The sequence below is a fragment of the Pelodiscus sinensis genome, chromosome 4 (assembly GCF_052426305.1).
Source record: "Pelodiscus sinensis isolate ZL-2025 chromosome 4, ASM5242630v1, whole genome shotgun sequence".
Taxonomy (NCBI): Eukaryota; Metazoa; Chordata; order Testudines; family Trionychidae; genus Pelodiscus; species Pelodiscus sinensis.
Genome location: NC_143055.1, coordinates 54367308 through 54388171, shown reverse-complemented (window position 1 = coordinate 54388171; position 20864 = coordinate 54367308). Strand labels below are relative to the sequence as shown.

Here is a 20864-nt window from a genome sequence, read left to right as displayed (position 1 = left end):
AGTTTCACTGAGAGATAGAAAAGATATTTAGATCATCTAGTCTCTTGTCAATGTAGCTTTGTTTTCTACAATACATTTTCTAGGTTTTTTGGGCTACGTTTAAGATTAAATGCCCCAAAAGAAAGGGCTTCCTTCACTTTACTTAACTGACTATTTAATACTTCTATGGATCTTGCTTTCAGGAATATTTTTCCTTGATGTTCAAGATCATTTTCCCATTTTTATTCATCCCATTACTACCACAAACCATACTTCCCTTTATCATTGTCATTTATATGCTTCAAAACTTTGTAAAATATGCAAACAGAATATCATATTCCAAGCATATCTTTAACGCTTATAAATATTATGCATTTATTTTTCATACTTCTGGTTATATAGCTCCAAATCACATTGATCTATTTTTGTTTCTATATATGCCTGTACAATCTTGAAGACTGAATTTTCAAACACACCTAAGGTTTTATCTAGTTTGCTCTCCAATATCATCTCTAGGTCTGTGCCAGAATTATAGCTTTCCAGGTTTCTCCTACTCACTGAATAATACAGTAACTTGTGATTTGTCTTGCACATTTATATTTGCACTCATCCATCTGTAGAGCAATTTGCATTTAACATGTTTACCTCCTGTGCATCTTAGGAGCTCTGTCACAATGGAACCATGACAGTTTGGCAGGAAGAGAAAGAGGACTTGTTAAGTTGGGCTGTTTTTCCCTTGAGAGTTCTAAGAGCAGGCAATGTATCTACACTAAGCTCCAACGGACCCGAAACTCTGCTTGGGCAAACATTTCCTGCAGCAGCCTTAGGCCTAACTCTGACCATTTGGGATTCTCGTGACCCTCCTCTAATCTTTTACTTTTTGCTTGCTACATGCCATTTACAGATGAAAAGAAACTTAACACCCTACAGCTGAAACACTGGGGAGTGTGACAGGTTGAGATAGCTTTGGTCTGTGACAGGAATCACAGAGAGAGGCAGATGACCATTTCACGGGGCCCCCCTTTGCCACGGCGGTGGAGTCAGGCTTCTTGAAGTGTGGGGCACGGGGCGGCCACCTTGCTCGCCCTGCCCTATATCCTCCCTGATCATAGAATACTAGGACTGGAAGGGACCTCAAGAGGTCATCAAGTCCAGCCCCCTGCCCTCATGGCAGGACCAAGTACTGTCTAGACCATCCCTGATAGACATTTATCTAACCTACTCATAAATATCTCCACAGATGGAGATTCCATAACCTCCCTGGGCAATTTATTCCAGTATTTAACCACCCTGACAGTTAGGAACTTTTTCCTAACCTCCAACCTAAACTTGTCTTGCTGCAGTTTAAGCCCATTGCTTCTTGTTCTATCTTCAGATGCCAAGATAAATACGTTTTTTTCCCTCTTCCTTATGACACCCTTTTAGATACATGAAAACTGTTATCATGTCCCCCCTCAGTCTTCTCTTTTCTAAACTAAACAAGCCCAAATCTTTCATCCTTCCTTCATAGGTCATGTTCTCTAGACCTTTAATCATTCTTGTTGTTTTTCTCTGGATCCTCTCCAATTTCTCCATATCTTTCTTGAAATGCGGTGTCCAGAACTGGACATAATACTCCAACTGAGGCCTAACCAGCGCAGAGTAGAGCGGAAGAATGATTTCTTGTCTTGCTCACAACACACCTGTTAATGCATCCCAGAATCATGTTTGCTTTCTTTGCAACAGCATCACACTGCTGACTCATATTCAGCTTGTGGAACACTATAACCCCTAGATCCCTTTCTGTCGTACTCCTTTCTAGACAGTTGCTTCCCATTCTGTATGTGTGAAACTGATTGTTCCTTCCTAAGTGGAGCACTTTGCATTTGTCTTTATTAAACCTTATCCTGTTTACCTCAGACCATTTCTCCAATTTGTCCAGATCATTTTGAATTATGATCCTATCCTCCAGATTAGTTGCAGGAAGAAGATTTGGAGCAGAAGTCCACTGTTAGGGATTTTAAAGAGAGTTTCTTTGCTCTTCTTGCCCCCACAATATATTTTTCGGGCTCTGCCACATCATTTAGGCTTAATGTCACTTTGTACAAGAGGCATTGGCTATGTTTAACAAGTAGCTCTTTAAAAAAATAATATGCATTATTAAAAATTGCCACAGGCTTAAAAGACCAATTTATGTGCTTTTGATGTTAATTAACATTCTTGTGTGTTAATGCAATGCAAAACAACTCACTAGAGTCCCTGAGTAGGTTAAGAACAAACAGAATTCTGCAGATATTGGTGCCACCATTTAGAACAGGAATAAAAATTAATGATGCATTCATGAACTTTCAAAAATACAAGCATTAATATTTGTGTCTATTTAAAAAAAAGTAATTTAAAACAAGGGGTGACACAAATGCAACAAAGTATTATCGTCTAATTTCTTCCATATTCAATAATTTAACAATTCATTTTATAACTACAGGCAGTCCCCGGGTTACGTACAAGATAGGGACTGTAGGTTTGTTCTTAAGTTGAATCTGTATGTAAGTCGGAACTGGCGTCCAGATTGAGCCGCTGCTGAAACTGATCAGTTTCAACAGCAGCTGAATCTGGACGCCAGTTCTGACTTACATAAAGATTCAACTTAAGAACCCCAAGCTTCCCCAAGTCAGCTGCTGCTGAAACTGATCAGCAGCTGATTCCAGGAAGCCTGGGGCAGAGCAACTCTGCCTCGGGCTTCCTGTAGTCAGCGCTGGTCAGTTTCAGCAGCGGCTGACTTGGGGACGCCTGGGGCAGAACAGCTGGGGTGCTGCTGGGTTGCTCCAGTAGCACCGCTCCTCGGCGCTGCTGGACCAACCCAGCAGCACCCCAGCTGCTCTGCCCCAGGCGTCCTGATTCAGCCACTGCTGAAACTGACCAGCAGCGGCTGAATCAGGACCTGGGGCAGAGCAGCTGGGATGCTGCTGGGTTGGTCCAGTAGTGCCCAGAAGGCGCTGCAGGACCAATTGGCAGCGCCCCAGCTGCTCTGCTCCAGGGTCCAAAACAAAAGCCTGGTCTGCTGGGGGGGGGCATACTAGCCGTGCCCCCCCCCCCAGCAGACCAGGGATACAGGAGTAGAGCTGCAGCGGCAGCGGGGTACCGCGCATCTGAGGCTTTGCTCTGGCAAAGCCTCAGAGGCGCGGGACCCCCCGCGGCTGCGGCTTCAGTCCCGGTGCCTGTGGTCTGCTGGGGACGGTCCCCAGCAGACCACAGGCAGGGGACTGAAGTGGCAGCAGCGGCGTTTCCCCGAGCTTCTGAGACTTTGCTTTGGCAAAGCCTCAGAAGCGGGGGAACCCGCCCGCTGCTGCCGCTTCAGTCGCGGTGCCTGTGGTCTGCTGGGGTCTGTAGTCTTCAAAGTAGGAATAAGATCCTCCGGAAAAGGGCGCTTTTTCCGGAGGATCGGGGCCAGTGTAGACGCTCTTTTCCGGCTTTTCTAAGCCGGAAAAAAGTGGCGGACATTTTTATTTAAATTCCGCGGGGGATATTTAAATCCCCCGCGGATTTCCCTATTGAGATCTCTGAAATTAACATGCCCCTTCCGGAAAAGGGGCCAGTGTAGATGTAGCCTAGGGCTATGTCTACAGAGCCATTTCAGAATAAGCTATTCCAGAGGAGATTTTCTGGAATCGCTTACTTCGAAATAGCACGTCTACAAACAAAATGTATTTCAAAATAGTGCTTAGCTATTTTCAAATAGCGCGTCCACACTGACTGGATGCTGAATTGTATTTAAGACCATCCAGAACCAGTTCAGGCAGGGCATTAGGTCAGTAGACACCTTCCTGGAGGTCTGTGAATGGCTCGCCATTGCCCTGAGGAGATAGGACATGCACATGAGGCCTGCCATCCCCCTTCAAAAGCATGTCGGCATCACCCTATAGAATCTCTCCACAATGGATAGCTACCAATCCGTGGGGAAACAGTTCATCCTGGGGAGATTGACTGTCACAGACCTGGTAATTCAAGTATGGCAATCTGGAACTATTGTTCCAGGAGAGGGGCGGAATTGACTTCCCCAGGGAAAGAAGGTGGGAATGGGGGTGGTGCAAGCCCCCTCTCTGGGAAGGTTTCTTCAGTCCTGCCCTCACAAAGTGCTGCAAGGGGTTGGGGGAACTGGAGGGGGTTGCTCCTGGTGAGTGAAGGGGAGGAGAATAGAGGAGGTGGAGGGACTAGCAAGAGCCCTGGCACCCCTGTGATTCTCTGTTTGTCTCCTTCTGCAGGCGGTCAGGGTGATCAACAGCATCCTGCTGCACAGAGTCATCTGCCTTGCTGATTTTGACACTATCATCACTGGATTTGATGCTCTGGACTTCCCCAACTGTGGGGGGGAAAGGAGACTATCAATAGGACACATATCCCTATCTGTGCCCCAAACCATCAGGCATCAATGTACATTAATGGCAGAGATACATTGTGGTGGCCCTACAGGCCAGACATATGTGTTGGGTGGTTGGGTAAGGCACACGATGCATGTATTTTTAGGAATTCAAGTGTGTTCCAGAAGCTGCATGCCGGAACTCTTCTCTGACTGCAACATTAGGGTCAGGGATGTGGACATGTCTGTCTGCCTGATGGGGGATAAGGCCTATCCCCTGTAGCTGTGGCTCATAAAACCCTCCCTAGCCACCTCAACTACTCCCGAGAGGTATTCAATGTCAGGCTGAGGAGGGCCCACATGGTCATTGAGGCTGCCTTCAGCCACTTCAAGGCATGGTTTAGATGCCTCCTTTTCTGCCTGGACCTCGGGAGCACATCATCCTACATGTGGTGGCTGGTGTTCTGTGTTCTGCACAATGTGTGTGAACAGAAGAGGGAGGCCTTCCTCCCAGGGTGGGGAGTAGAGGCTGATTGCATAAGCAGGGGCTGCAAGCAGCCGTGCACAGCTGCCATCCAATAGGCCCACCATGGTCCATGTGCATCTGGAAGACCCTGAGGGACAGCTTCTCCTGGAGGGACCAGTGACACTGTCCCCTGGGTTGCCCACTGGGAGCTTCTGCTTCACTCCTTACTGCCGTCCCTCCACTTACCCCTTTCTTCCCCCCTTTCCCCTCTTTCTTGATGAAAAATAAAGACACTTTTTTTTGAAAAACTAAACACTCTGTATTTTTACTGTGGGGTCAAAGAAACTGGGGAGAGACTGGGGAAAACCTGGAAGAGGGGAGGAGAGAGGGTGGAAGAAGGGGAGGGTGTTGAGAATGTTTCAGGAGAGAGGAGAGAGCTGGAAGGGGAAGGAAAGGCTCAGGGTTGGAGCTGGGAGTGGTGCCGGACTCTATGGATCCCACCACCATGGGTGTGGAGGCCTCGGTGTCCCTGACGGAGTGGGATGAGAGGAAAAGCAGGAGGAGGAGAGGGAGTGGGAGGAGGAGCGAAGCAGGAGATAGAGCAGAGACATCATGATCTGCACAAGGAAGTGGACATCAGCGCACAGGGAGCGGCTCTGCACAAGCAGTTCCCGCCAGCTCTTCTGACACAGCTAGAGGTCCTCTTGGACCCAGCCAAGGATGGTGTGGTGCAGGGCTCGGAGTGCCATCAGGTGCTGCCTTTAGTACTCATCCATGGGACGGTTGCACCTTTGGATGCCTCGGGTCCAGGAGGCTGACCCGGGTGGTGTTGACTGTCTCCCTCTCATAGCTGTTCTGACTGTGAAGAATAAAGAGATATGTTCAGTCATTCCAGGGGACACAGTGCCTGAAGCCTAGCCCCCATCTGCAAACCGAGAGTGACAGTTCTCAGTTTTGTCACAGGCAATGTGCTTGAAGCAAGGCCATGTGCACTCTGGCCAGTGGGCCCACATGTCCCTGGGAGTGGGTGCTTCCCCAAGACTGTGGGCATGCCTGTATGCCATGTGCGGGACTGCTGAGAGAGTGGTGTGTGTGTGTGTGTGTGTCCCTAGCCTGGCTTGTGGAGAGAGGGTGTCCCATCCTGGGGTTAGGAGCATGGCAGGCACCCTATGGCCAATAGCACAAGGATCCTTTGTGGCAGCCCCCTAGGGTTGTGTGCACATTTTCCCACGTGCACAGGCTGCTGCACAATCTGAAGCCAGCAAGAGCCAAGTGTGCCCAGCTCCCTCACCCCCCTCCAGCTCTTGCCACTTCTGTATGAAGGGAAAGTGACAGCACTCACACGATGTACTTTCCCCAGGCTCGGACGATGCCTGGAACATGTCCACAGGGAGGCTTTGGGGCTCCCTGGGTCAGCTGTGTGCTGATGGTGGCCTTGTCCACGTCCTGCTGCTCCTCATTGCTGTTCTCTCCCCTCCCCCGTGATAACAATGGGAATCTCAAGACCAGAGTCTAAAACCAGGGGAAGGGGTCTGCCCCAAACCCTAGGATGCGGTCAAACTCCTTAAAATAAAGGCAGCTTTGGGGTTCTGCCACAGATCAGGAGGTGCCCTCCATGGCTCTGGCATAAGCCTGGCAGGGCTTTCACTTTCATCTGCACCTGTTCTCAGCTGTGGATGTAGCCTTTACTTTCCAGGCTGTTAGCCATCCGACCATAGACATCTGCATTCTTGCATCTAGTGTGGAGATCCTGGAGGTTGGTCTCATGCCCCCAAACCTCAATGAGGTCAGGATCTCTGCACCAGATCAAGGCAGCACTTGTCTTTTGCAGACCCTGGAAGACTCCTGGGAGCTGTCTGACTGCTCTCTGGGAACAGCGGAGGGCTGGATGACATCATCAGACTGGCTCATTTCTGGGCAAAATCAAGTCAGGTGCAACTGCAGGGTGGCTCAGGGCTGTCAGACCTGCTGCGAGCCACAAACTCTGTCGGCAGAGGCTGCAGCCTTAAGGATTCCAGGGATGTTGGGAGATAGAGTCTAGACACAGTGGCCAAAAGAGCATCCTGGGAAGGCCTGGAGGTCCCCTATTTTGAAATAGCAGCTATTCCCTGTCAACACAGCCCCAGTTCTAAAATATCTATTTCAGAATAGGCATTATTCCTCGTAGAATGAGGTTAACAGAAGCCAGAATAAGCCGTCCACTATTTCAAAATAGCGGTTTTGCTGTGTAAACGCTCACAGTTATTTCGGAATAACAAATGTTATTCCAAAATAACTTTGCTGTGTAAACACACTCTACGTGTTACTAAATAAGATAAAGCATTTATCATTATCTTCTACTGTTATAAAATTAAAGTGCTTCCCACATTATAAAGAAAAAAAGCTTTTAAGCCAAATTTGGCTCTCATATACACAGTGAAAATACAAATGAATGCAAGTGAGAACAGAATATATCATTATATCCTTCCATTATTAAGGATAATGCAGGATAATTTTTTTATGTAAATTTTAAAAAAATGTATTTTTTCCTCTTTTTAATTTGTATACTTAGGTGATTTGGTTACGTCTGATTGGCCAAGTCAGCATCTCAGATTACTGCTCTACTTAAAGAAGCCATACAAACCAGGAGATAACTTTCACACATCCCAGCCCCTCCAGAGTAAGTTAAAAAAGTTTAACTCCTTTAATACAATTTTTCACGTGGGAAAGATTCAACTAATTCAATAATGTGAAGTTTGTGTAGTATGAAAATGGTTTCAAAGAAGCATATGGCTTGGTGTGAAAAATAATTAAATTTCCTCAAAAAATGCCTCACACACCTCACAACAAAAGCCCCAATAAATCACAAATTCACATGTCTCCTCTTTGAAGACGCTACTCAATTGTTGAAGGCATTTTCAAAGGGCAGTCTGGAAAACCGCGAGTTATATTTTTTATCTGAGCGAAGTTGCAAAAACTACTCTTAAAATAGCAATATTCCTTCCTCAGCTCTGCATCAGCTTCAAAAAGAGCTGCCAATGGAGAGCAGGCATAACTGCCAAATTTCACATTTCAAGTGTGAGCCTACTCTAGATGTTATATCTGTTGCCAGGGTGCCCCAAATGAATTAGTTTAAAATGTCCTAAAGAGAAAAATATTTATGAGACCGACTATTTCTGAAATTGTTTACAAATTATTAATATACTTTGTAATTGTTTCAGCATTTCTGTATGGGATTATTTAGGCATGACTCACTAGACACTGGCTATTGCCTTCTTAACACTCCTTTTTCAAGGCCTTTTATGAAGAAGTAGTTGACTATTTTAATATTTATTAAGCACCAATTAAAATACAAAAATTCAGAACTACAATGATGTAGTGGGGCAGCTGTCCTACTCCAGTGTGAAAGGGGTCATAGTGAAGTTGAGCAAAACTGTAGTCAAACAAAAAGAGCCTGCAGGGAGCCCATCAGGATAAGGACAGAAGGCAGCCAATCAGGCACATGCTGGGCCTTTAAAAAAGGCTGGAGAGAGGGTATCATTCTAGCTTTGACCAGCAAGGGCAAAGGACTGGCTCCCATAGAAGGAGCAACACCTTGGACAGAACAGTCCTGGGCAGGTCAGAAGAGCAAAAGGAGAGCTCTGGCATGATTCCCTGAAAAAAAGGCCAAGATGACATAAGAACCATGGGAAAGAGGCCCAGGGAACACAGGCAGTAGAGGGGAGAAAAGGAGGATAGCATACAACTGCTGCTAGAGAGTCCCTGGGTCATGACTCAAAGTATTGGGTGGGCTTGGTTTCACACCACTTTGCACTGCACTTGCCACAGAGTAGCATGCCTGAAACAGACTGGTATGCCCATGAGGCAAGGGCTTAAACTTTAAGGCTGCAATTGGCTACAGCAGCAGGTGCAGAAACAGCAGATGGTCTGTTGAATCTCCCAGAAGGTGGGAGAACAGAATTGGTGGCACAGCTGGAGGTCCGTGCTCTGAAGTGTACACCCCAGTCCAGGGAGTAACACAGGTCCAGCTACAGATGCTGGAGACAGAATTGAAATACAAGTGAGATACTAGCTGACATGGCTCACTCAAACAGGACTGTGCTAATTCTCTGACTGAACAGCAGGAGCAGCTATGGTTGTGAGTCCTGCAAATGCACTTTAAGATGTACATACATCATTACTCTGTATATAGTACCTAAAGTGTGCTAGGCATTTATTGAACATAGACAAGAACTTGTGCCTGCCCTAAAGAACTTGCAATCCAAGGTCTAGTCTTGCAAAAGGATCTGCTAATGTAGAAACTTGTGTCTATGTGGAGGTCTACTGAAATCAAAGGGAACCCAGGCAACTGTATGGATCAGTTCTGGGAGATTCTATTAAAGGATGGAGATTATATTTAGACACAGCATACAACAAAACCAATACAAAGTAATTTGGTTTGGATAATGGAGAAAAAGCTGTCACCTCAATCATTTTTGCACACAAGATTGACTGTTGTTAGACACAGTATAAATGAATACACATAAAGTATATATGAAATTCAGTATATGAATTTCTCAACTCCTTCTTTTGGAGACCAATTCTTTACCTTAGTTAACATCTTTCTTCTGTCTGGTGATTTACACAATCATAGAGACTTCCAATAAAATGCTTAAATATTACCTTACAATGTAGACTACAGATGTCAGAGGTTTGATTAATGTATGCAGCAACTCTCAGCTATCCAGGAAAGATTAGACACATTTATAAAAATACATTTTTATAACGGTCATACCTGCTTTATCAACACTAACACCAAGGTTAGCAAGACTGATTCCAGATACATATTTGTCCATGTTCATTTGAGACATGAGGGCTTTGGCATGCATTGATGCCTCATCTGTTAGTATCACAAAAACATTTAGTCCATTCAAAATATTTCACGTCCTTATGGTTCAAGTTCTAAACTGAAAAATATTTATTGAATATTGCTGTCTTATAAAACTTTCTGCCACAGAGTGAATTAGAATTTACTCTCTCAGAACTATTCTTGTGTGGTTACAGTAGGCAATGATTTAAGTAATCCTTGTGGAATTTAATTAGGACTGCAGTATCAATTAGGTTGAAATGCTTCAGAAATTCAGGATGCCTCAGTAACAAACCTAAAATAATTATCTGAATAAAATAGTGGCAATATGGAAATGACACACACAAAATTAATACAGAATGTAGCAAGCCAAATTTTCTTTGATGCAAGAGGTGTTAGAATAAGCGACTGGAGCTTATAATGCCACAGACAAAATTCTGGCCCCAAGAGAAGTCAGTTGGAGTTTTGCAATTAACTTTTATCCCTAGACTCTTTTCTCATGTCAGCCATTATCTCTCTTTATGATTAAGCACAAAGAGGAACAGGCAATTTAAAAACTAGAGTTCTTTGGTTATTTCACCCACTTCCTTGCTAAAATCTGTGGTAGGGGGACATCTACAATAACTTTTTCCTTTAAAAAAATTATCTATGTATATACATATTTATGGTTTTCTCTACACAGTTGAAGCAAAAAACATCAGCCTGAAAAAAGGAAACTTGAATTTACTTATCAGTAACCATATTTCAAGGATTGATGTCTTTGTATATTCATGTTTCTTGGATGAAGGCATTTGCACTGAAAATTTCCTTTAACATCTTGCTACTTCAGTTCTGTGTCAATGAAGGATAAAGATCCTCTAGTGGTCTAATGTTCCAGACACACTGGACAACTTCAGCTCCCATTTTTGATTAATTTAATGGAAGCTGCTGATGCAGAGGGACTCTGAAAATTAAGCAATAAATATGTCTATCATTTTTACCTTGTTCATATTTGTGCCATTGGTTTGGCAAGAAAATAAATTAGACTTTTGGAAGAGCAGTTGCCATCTTATTATATTCCATACTCACTTTACTCATAAGTAAAATTGATCTTATGAAGTATTTGTGGCAGAGACTACATTTTCTGCTGAGCCTACTATAGCCCCATGAAATTATAAATCAATAAACTATAATAGAGTGTGAGAGGTAAAACAAAACATTTATTTATTTCCTTGATGTCCAAGAATTCAATAATCTAAACCGTCTCAATGGTTCTCATTTGAGTATTATCTCAAAAACTACATTTCAACTAAGCATCTACATTTCAACTCTTTTGTTGAAGACAGATTTTTAAGGTAAGGAGTAATTCAGCTATTCGTAAACGTTTTATTCCTTTCTTCATTTCTTTAATTTATCTTCTTTCTCTGTACCACTTTCTCGTTCATATATTTATAAAAACTTTTAATTCTCCTTAGCGTTATTATAAATTAATTCATTAACTTATTAACTACTAAATGTTACCACCATTTCCTTTAAGTTGCTACAATAGAATGGCAATAATGGCCACTTGAAACCCTTACAATATTTTTGGTTAAAATGTATCTCGACTAGCCCAAGTTAAGAACATATGAGCTTCCAAACTGTGTCAAACTATGGTTCATCTTCCCAGTATTCTGTCCACACCAGAGTTTCCCAAGGAAGCATTCAAGACAGCAGAGCAAGGGTTCTGTCCCTGGCCACCGTGGCTAATAGACAGTGATGGACCCATCCTCAATAATTCTATCCAGTTCTTTTTTGAACCCAATTATATTTTTGGCCATCATGCCCAATGACAATGTGTTTCACAAGTTAGTTGTGTTTTGTTTGAAAAAAATATTTCCTCTTGTTTCTATTAAGCCTTCTGTCAATTTCATTGGGTGACATAAGGTTCTTTTATAGTGGGAAAGAGAAAGTAACACTCTCCTATTCAATTTTTCACATCATTCACAACCATATATACCCCTGAGACATACTTTTTAAGTAGAAATCTCTTAATCTTTTTTGTCTCACTTGATATGAAAGCAATTCCAGATCCTTGAGCATCTTTGTTGCTCTTCTCTGAAACTTTTCTTGTTCTACTATATCCTGTTTGAGATGTGGAAACCAGAGCTGGACAGAGTATTCAACTGTAAAGCACCATGGATTAAGATAATGGCATTACAAGCTATCAGCCTTTTTTATTCCTGCAATGTATTGAGCTGAAATTTTAAGACAACTATCCTTGGTCTTTCCATATTCTAAATTAGCTATGACCACCCAAGAAATGGAATCCAATATTCTATTATAATTAAAAGAATTGGGACTTTTCCAGTATGCATTACATAGATAAGTACAAAGTAAAGTTTCACCTGGTTTTGTGAGAGCCCTTTGCTCTCTGCTTTGGATTTAATTTCTTTGAATAATTTGGTATTATTGCAAACTTGATTGTTCAACCCCCTTTTCAGCTCATTAGGGAATATGCTGAACAGTATCTTGGGCCCCACTGTTGCCTTTTCTCAACTATGAAAAATCACCAATTAGTCCTATCCTTTGTTTCCTATATTTTAACCAGTTAACGATTCATGAGAGGACCTTCCCTCTTGACTTATGGCTACTTAAAGGCTTTCTGTAAGAGCCTTTGACATGGAATCTTGCAAAGACTTTCTGAAAATACAAGTACATTATCTTAACTAGATTACCCTTGTACCCCATGCCTGTTGACTCCATCAAAGACCACCAATAGACTATCAGGCATGACTTCCTTTTACAAAAACTATGTTGATTATTACTCAACAACTTAACTAAAGTATCTGTTCTTTACTGTAGATTCTGCTAATTATCCTGGGCTCATTGGCCTGTAATTGCCAGGCTCTTCCCTTGAGCTCTTCTAAAAAAAAAAACAGTTTTATATAGGCTATCTTCCAGTCATGTGGTACAGAGTCTAGAGAAAGTAGTTCTGCAATTTCATATCTGAGTTTATTCAGAACTCTTGGGCGAATTCCATCTGGTCACTGACTTATTACATTTAATACATCAATTTATTCTAAAAGCTCATCTCTTGTCATAACAATTTAGGACAGTATTTTAGATTTCTTGCTCCCAAAAGAAGTATCTCCCCATCATCCTCTACAGTGAAGGTCTATGCAAGCAGGGGGCAGAGGGAGAGGGGAAAAGGGAAAAGGGTCTTGGAGCAGGTAGCCTGCAGTGCCATCTGAAGTGCACCTCACCATGCCACATGCCCCTGGCAGTCCTCAGAACCAACCAGAATGTGCCTGCACAATGCTCCAGTGGTAATTTAAAGAACCCAGAGCTCCGGCCACTGCCACTTTTGCAGTAGCAGCAGCAGCAGCTGGGAGCTGCTTTTTGAATCACCAGGCCCTGGGGCAGTTGCCCCCTTTGTCTGTCCCTTCTGTCAGCAGGCCTGAATGCATGTAATTCATTTAGCATGTCCATAACTTCTTGCCTTTACTCCTTCCTATCTTTTGCATTATGATTTGACTTCCAAATTTTAAAGGACTTTTTTTTTCTTTTTTTTTTACACCTCCAACAGCCTCCATTACTCTGCTCTTTTAACAAGGTCAACATCCTTTTGGTCCCCCTACTTATTTTTTGTGATTTAGGCTGGGCCTCTAAATTGTCTCAAAGATGCTTGCCACCATTTTCCCCTTGTGACTGCTTCTTTTAATTTCCTTCTAACAAATATTCTCATTTTTGTCTCATTTCTTTTATTGAAGTTAAATGATACTGTAGTGGGGAGGGTTTTGTGCGGTTTCCCATTCCAAATATGCAAACTTTAATTATATGATGGTCAGTGTTAACAAGTAATTCAGTAATAGACAACTCATGCACTAGATCCTGTACCCCACTTAGGACTACATCATTAAATGCCTCTCTCTTTTGGGTTCCAAGACTAGAATCTCCAAAAAGCAGTCATTCATGGTATCTAGAAATTCATCTCTGTATCATGCCCTAAGGTGACATATGATGAGTAAATATGAGGATGACTGAAATCACCCATTATCTTTCCATTTTCTGATTTTGTAGCCTCTCTAACCTTCTTTAACCTTTCACAATCATGGTCACCATCATGGTCAGGTGCTGAACAGCATATTTAATCACCAACAACACTGGAGCTAATTATTGGCTAATAAATTAGTAAAATTCTCAGTTGTATGCTCCTGATTTACCACCCATAAGACTTAACACAGCTATTCATTTTTCAAGTTTATGTTCAATATAGTCTCATTCTCACAAACTTGTTAATGCAGTACTTCCTAAATTACTTGGGAAGTGATATTTGTATTTTGTTGTTGCATAAAAATATAAAACTTGTACAATATTACTGACACTTAAAATCAATATTAAATATTAGCATACCAAAGCTGCCATTGCCCAGCCAGTCTTGTTGTAGATGAACTCCAAGTTATTTCTTCGTAGGTACAGTAAGCCACCAACAAGCGACACTAAAAGAGCCAGTGCAATAGTGCCTGAATAGTTTGGAGGCCTGAATACCCTAATCTGCAGGGGCATGGGAGAAGAAAACAAAAGCATCAATTATTCTTCCATTTTCTGACAAACAGAAGTGATATAATGTTACACACACGCATATATACATGCACACACAAACACACAGCATAGTGATCCAATGTGCTACTGAGTGCACACTATTTTCTATATTAATCATGTTCTTGTACAGGTATGACACAATACCACACTATTGAAAGTCAATACCTGACAGACAAAGGAGAACTTCCTCCTTTCCTTTTCCCAGTTCCTCTTTAACCCTCACATGAGTGGAGGGATGTGGGGATCTCAGTAATTGTCTGGATCCAATCTAGGAAGGGGAAACGCTGATGGCAGTCTTTCCAAACAGGTGGAAGTGAATAAGATTTTTAAAAAATTCCCTGCATTGTATGAATTACTGCCAAATATTCACAGATTTAAGTGAGTAAAACTGTGGCCTAATAAGACCACATCCACTGCACCTTGTTTGTATTCCTGCATGACTATGACGTAAGTATCAATAAGCAATACTGCTAGCACAAGATTTTTTGTGTTTTTGAATCTATCTTAAAATCTGAAGATAGTCCCTCTGCATGTTACTGAACTGGAAACTTAAGCAGTGCAGTTATTATTTTTCAGAGTTTTTTATTTCACTTTTAAGAGACAACTGAATGTAACATTCAACTATATTAAATAAATTCCTTCAACATATTTGCAGATTGCTATGCCTGTGTCATTATTTTTGGCATAAAATACTTCTGAAACTTCATACTTTGGTAAATAACATTGCAAATACATGCTCACCTTTATCAAATAATTGTCACAATATCATCACTCATTTTGTGCTAGAATAAGTCTGGATGAAAATGTAACTATAAAATTACTTAAGTTACCACAGTGTGCTCAAGAGTCACAGCTCAATTTTTTATAATTATTTTAACCCATTTTTGTAGATTTCATATGATTTGCAGGTTGTACTTTGCTGGTCCAGAACCTTCGGGACCTGACTAGTCCTGAACAAGGGGATTTTCCAGACCAAGGAAGGTCCCTCCCCTTGTGGCTGTGCTGCCACCACGCTAGGGTTCCAGCCTGCCCACACTGCTGCCTTAGCCCACCGGGGGCTCTTGCCAGCCGCACTACTACTAAGGCTGGAGTACCATGGCCAGAGCTGAGCAGCCAGAGCAGAGCTCCCTTGCTGCAGCTGAGATCAGAGTTCCCTGACTAGGCCCAGAGCTCCACGGCCACTGCTAGGCTAGAGCTCCCCAGCCACTGGGGCTAGGGAGCTCCGCTGGGGCCAGAACTCTCTGCCATGCCGACCATCCGCCCCCACCACACACACACACACACACACACACACACACACACACACCTCCTGACTGAGTTGCTGGTGTCCCTTACAGCGCTCCTGTCCTGCTGCCAGACCTCCCTCTTCCTGAACTCTGTGATCCAGGAATATCTGTGATCCATGCTCCACCACAGATGTTGCTGGACCAGGGAGTCCCAGTTAAGGGAGATACAACCTATATTAGGGATTGGTTTTGCTTTCAGCAGAGGATTGGACTACATGACCTCTTGAGATCTTCTCCAACCCATATCTTCTAAGATTCTAATAAACAGACATGAGGGGGGAAACAGTTCTGGGTGTCAGTCCATCATAAAACAGAAGATAAGTTTGAATCGGTCTTAACATTGTCAAATGTCTTACATGAACATCTGTTCTGTCAGCTATCCATTTAGCTAGCTGCTCTGCTGCAAATCCTATCCTCTGCAGGTCGAAAGTGTCAGCTCTTTTGGGTTTACCTTTTGGAGGAAAATGCATGAATGTCGGAGCAGAGTTCATATTGAGCTACCAAAAAAAAAAAAAAAAAAAAAAAAAGGAGAAGAAGTTACAACAATATTAAATAAATGTTAGTGGATTTTCAAACATTTAAATATACATTTCTATTAGTGAAAAAGTCCTAAGAACTTTCCTTTCAGTTTCTTCATTTAGGCTTTTTAAGACACCATAGTCATTTCATAAACCATTTCAATTGTAAGTGTTCCTTTTACCTAATATGTCCATTTGTTATATAACTAGCAAAGTATCATCTTTAAAATATCTTGTTAATAATACATAAAGTTGCAACTAATATTTACAACCCAATCTTGCAAAAATGTAAGCACATACTTTAACTATCACATACCATTAAGCTTATACAAAATACAGGATTACGTAGCACTTTAAAGACTAACAAGATGGTTTATTAGATGATGAGCTTTCTTGGGCCAGACCCACTTCCTCAGATCAAATAGTGGAAGAAAATAGTCACAGCCATATATACCAAAGGATACAATTTAAAAAAATGAACACATATGAAAAGGACAAATCACATTTCAGAACAGAAGGAGGATGCGGGGGGGGGGGGGGGGGGGAAGGGGTAGAAAGGAATGTGAATGCCTGTGAGTTAATGATATTAGAGGTGGGGAAGGGTAGATGTCTGTGAGTTAATAGTATTAGAGGTGATAATTGGGGAAGCTATCTTTGTACTGGGTAAGATCGCTGGGGTCTTTGTTCAGCCCCCTGCGGAGAGTGTCAAATTTTAGCATGAATGCCAGTTCAGAGGATTCCCTTTCAAGTGCAGATTTGAATGTCTTCTGAAGTTGGATGCAGGTGAATAGGTCATTGAGACAGTGTCCTTTCTGGTTGAAATGGCAAGCAACTGTTTTTTCTTTGTGATCCTGTCTAATGTCTGTTTTGTGGGCATTGATTCTTTGGCGAAGTGTCTGAGACGTTTGTCCAATGTACATAGCAGACAGACACTTTCAGCACATGATAGCATAGATTATATTTCTGGAGGCGCAGGAACATGTATTCTTGATCTTATAACTCACTTGGTTAGGCCCAATAATGGTGTCAGTAGAGTGAATATGTGGACAAAGCTTGCAACGGGGTTTGTTGCAAGGGAAAGTACCAGGGTTGGTATTAGTGTGGTATGTCCTGTGGTTGTTGGTAAGAATCATCTTGAGGTTAGGTGGCTGTCTATAGGAGACTATGGGTCTGTCTCCCAGAGCTTTTTGGAGTTTAGTGTCCTGTTCCAGTATAGGCTGTAATTTATTGATAATGTGTTGGACAGGTTTAAGTTGGGAGCTGTAGGTGATGACAAGTGGTGTTCTATTGTTGGTTTTCTTGGGTCTGTCTTGTAGTAGTTGGTTTCTAGGTATTCGTTTGGCTCTTTCAATTTGCTTTTTTATTTCTTCGGGTGGGTAGTTGACGTTTATAAATGCTTGGTAGAGATCCTGAATCCTACTCACCTGCATCCTACTTCAGAAGACATTCAAATCTGCATTTGAAAGGGAATCCTCTGAACTGGCATTCATGCTAAAATTTGACACTCTCCGCAGGGGGCTGAACAAAGACCCCAGCTATCTTACCCATTACAAAGATAGCTTCCCCAATTATCACCTCTAATACTATTAACTCACAGACATCTACCATTCCCCACCTCTAATATCATTAACTCACAGGCATTCACATTCCTTTCTTCTCCTCCCCCCCCCCTCCCCCTTCTGTTCTGAAATGTGATTTGTCCTTTTCATGTGTGTTCATTTTTTTTAATTGTATCCTTTGGTATATATGGCTGTGACTATTTTCTTCCACTATTTGATCTGAGGAAGTGGGTCTGGCCCACAAAAGCTCATCATCTAATAAACCATCTTGTTAGTCTTTAAAGTGCTACATAGTCCTGTATTTTGTTTCAGCTACACCAGACTAACACGGCTACATTTCTATCACTATTCATTAAGCTTATGTGACCACTTAGTGTGCAAAGCTAAGTATATATGTAAATCTTTAGAGCACTATGGTCTTAAATATAAATTCGTACAGTGAGTAGTCCCAATATTGCCAATATGAAAACAAAAAGGAAGTTACTCGCCCTGTGCAGTAGCGACTGTTCTTTCAGGTGTGTGTCTCTGTGGGTGCTCCAATGTTGGTTACAGGTGGTCCCCAGAGCTGTAATTCTGATCTTTTCTTAGCAGTTGACAATTGGATTGAGCATGTACAGGAGGTGCCTCATGCCATTGATGGTTTGGTGCCTCATGTGGCAGCCCGACACCCCTCCTCCCTTCAGTTCCTCATCTACACCCGAGTTAATAAAAAAACTTCAAGTAGAGGGAAGGAAGGGAGGGTCATGGCACATTCACAGAGACACACATCTCGAAAAACAGTTGTTACCACACAGAGTGAATATCTTACTTTTCTTCTTCGGGTGATGTCCCCATGGGTACTCCACTGTTGGTGACTACAGAGCAGTATTCCATGCGGATGGTGGGACGCGGAGTTACTGCTTATCAGCGGAAGATAATATCACGGTAGCCACTGTTGTATCAGCCACTATTTGAGTCATAATAGCATAAAGCCTGGCAAACGAATGGTCGGATGACCATGTGGCCACCTGGTATATGTCCTTCAGGGGAACATTGTTCAGGAAGGGGGTTGATGTTGCAGTGGCATGAGTGGAATGTGCACTAGGTGGCGCTGATAGGTGTTTATTCCAAAGACAGTAACAATGTGATTAGGGATGTGAAGGGTAACAAGAAAGGTTTCTACAGGCATGTTAGCAATAAGAGGGTGATCAGAGAGGGTGTGGGGCCCTTACTGGATGAGGGAGGTAACCTAGTGACAGATGTGGGAAAAGCTGAAGTACTCAATGCTTTCTTTCCCTCTGTCTTCATGGGCAAAGTCAGCTCCCAGACTAATGCACTAGGGCAATGCAGTATGGGAAGGAGGTGGACAGTCCTTGGTGGGGAAAAAACTGTTACAGTCTGGGGACCAACTGGCTAAACAGCAGTTCTTCAGAAAAGAACCTGGGGGTTACAGTGGATGAGAAGCTGGATGAGAGTCAACAGTGTGCCCTTGTAGCCAAGGAGGCTAATGGCATATTAGGCTGCATTAGGAGGAGCATTGCCAGCATTGCCAGTGATTATTCCCATTTATTCGGCTCTTGTGAGGCCACATCTGGAGTATTGTGTCTAGTTCTGGACCCCCCCCCCACACTATAGAAAGGATGGGGACGCATTGGAGAGGGTCCAGCGGAGGGTGACCAAAATGATTAGGGGGCTGGAGCACATGACCTATGAGGAGAGGCTGAGGGATTTGGGTTTATTTAGTCTGAGAAGAGAAAAGTGAGGGGGGATTTGATGGCAGCCTTCGACTTCCTGAAGGGAGCTTCCAAAGAGGATGGAGAAAGGCTGTTTACAGTACTGACAGATGGCAGAACAAGGAGCAATGGTCTCAAGTTACAGTGGGGGAGGTCTAAGTTGGATATTAGGAAAAACCATTTCAGTAGGAGGGTGGTGAAGTACTGGAATAGGTTACCTAGGGAGGTGTTGGGGAATCTCCATCCCTAGAGATTTTTAAGTCTCGGCTTGAGAAAGCCCTGGCTGGGTTAATTTAGTTGAGATTGGTCCTGCCTTGGGTAGGGGGCTGAACTTGATGACTTCCTGAGGTCTCTTTCAGCTCTATAATTCTATGTAATATAAAGGCTACTAAAAACATGGAAATGTGCTGTGTTGAAATCGGAGCGCCCTTGGAGTGATTTGCAAGGGACAAGAAGACGTGGAGATTTATGGAACTGTTGCGTTCTGTCATTGCAAAAGGCTAGAGCCCGCCAAACATCTAAGTTGTGAAGGATACAGTCTCTGTGGGATGCGTGAGACTTTGGGTACAACGTACGTAGGACTATGGGCTCATTGATATGGAAGGAGGTTCTGACCTTGAGCACAAACGATGGGCGTGGCCTTAAAGTAACTTTGTCCTCAGTGAATATAGTACATCATGGGCCACCCCATGGGCCCCATCTCACTAACCCTCCTCGCAGAGGTGATGGCCACTAAAAACAGCACCTTCAAAGTCAGGAGCAGAAGCGGACAGGTGGCCATAGGTTCGAAGGGGGAGGGAGGTTAATGAGGCCGTGTAGGACTAGATTGATCTCCCGGGAAGGTGCTCGGGTTCTGCGAGGGGGATAGAGGTTGTGAAGGGCTTTGAGGACTCTCGTGATTAGGTGGGCGAACACAGATGCCCCATCCATGAGCCCATGGAATATTGAGATTGCTGCTAAGTGCACCTTGATAGATGAAATGGATAGGCCTTCATTTTTCAAATAGTGTAGATATCTAGGATCAGATGGAGAGGGGCCACACAGAACTCAACTTGTGTCTGTTGGCACCACAATGTGAACCATTTCCATTTGTGCAGGTAAGTCTTTCCAATGGATGGCTTCCTACTATGAAGGAGGACAGTTCTCACTTGTTCTGAACATAGAGATTTGGCACCCTGAAACCATAGAGAAGCAAAGCATGAAAGTGTATTGTGTGTGGTTGCAGGGTGACGTATTTTGCCCTCATTTTGAAACAGAAGGTCATGTTGTGATGGCAGTGGTGCCACTCGACTGCCATGTGCTGAAGGTATGGGAACCAAATCTGTCTGGACCATGATGGGGCTATTAAGATGACTCGAGCCATGTCTGATCAAATTTGGCGCAGGATCCTGGGGATCAGTAGGACTGGGGGAAAATGCGTAGCATAGAGATTTGTTCCAAACAATTAGGAACACATCACCCATGGATCCCTCACCCAGTCGTGCCCGAGAACAAAACTGACAACACTTAGAATTGTCCCTAGTTACAAAAAGATCTATTACTGGGTAGCCCCACCTGAGGAAAATAGATTGCATAACCATGGGGTGTAGCTCCTACTCATGCTCTTTGGTAAAACTGTGA

At 43.1% G+C, this 20864-nt stretch overlaps 1 protein-coding gene across 1 annotated transcript in view; it reads right to left on the bottom strand.

The window, feature by feature from the left end:
* TUSC3 (tumor suppressor candidate 3) overlaps nt 1–20864 on the bottom strand; it is a 274534-nt gene that overhangs the window by 127361 nt on the left and 126309 nt on the right. Inside the window, exons 4-5 of the mRNA XM_075930369.2 lie at nt 15812–15952; nt 13981–14121 (exon numbers count right to left, since the gene is read on the bottom strand). Of these exons, the coding sequence (XP_075786484.1) occupies nt 13981–14121; nt 15812–15952 (282 nt within the window). The remainder of the gene's footprint in view (nt 1–13980; nt 14122–15811; nt 15953–20864) is intronic.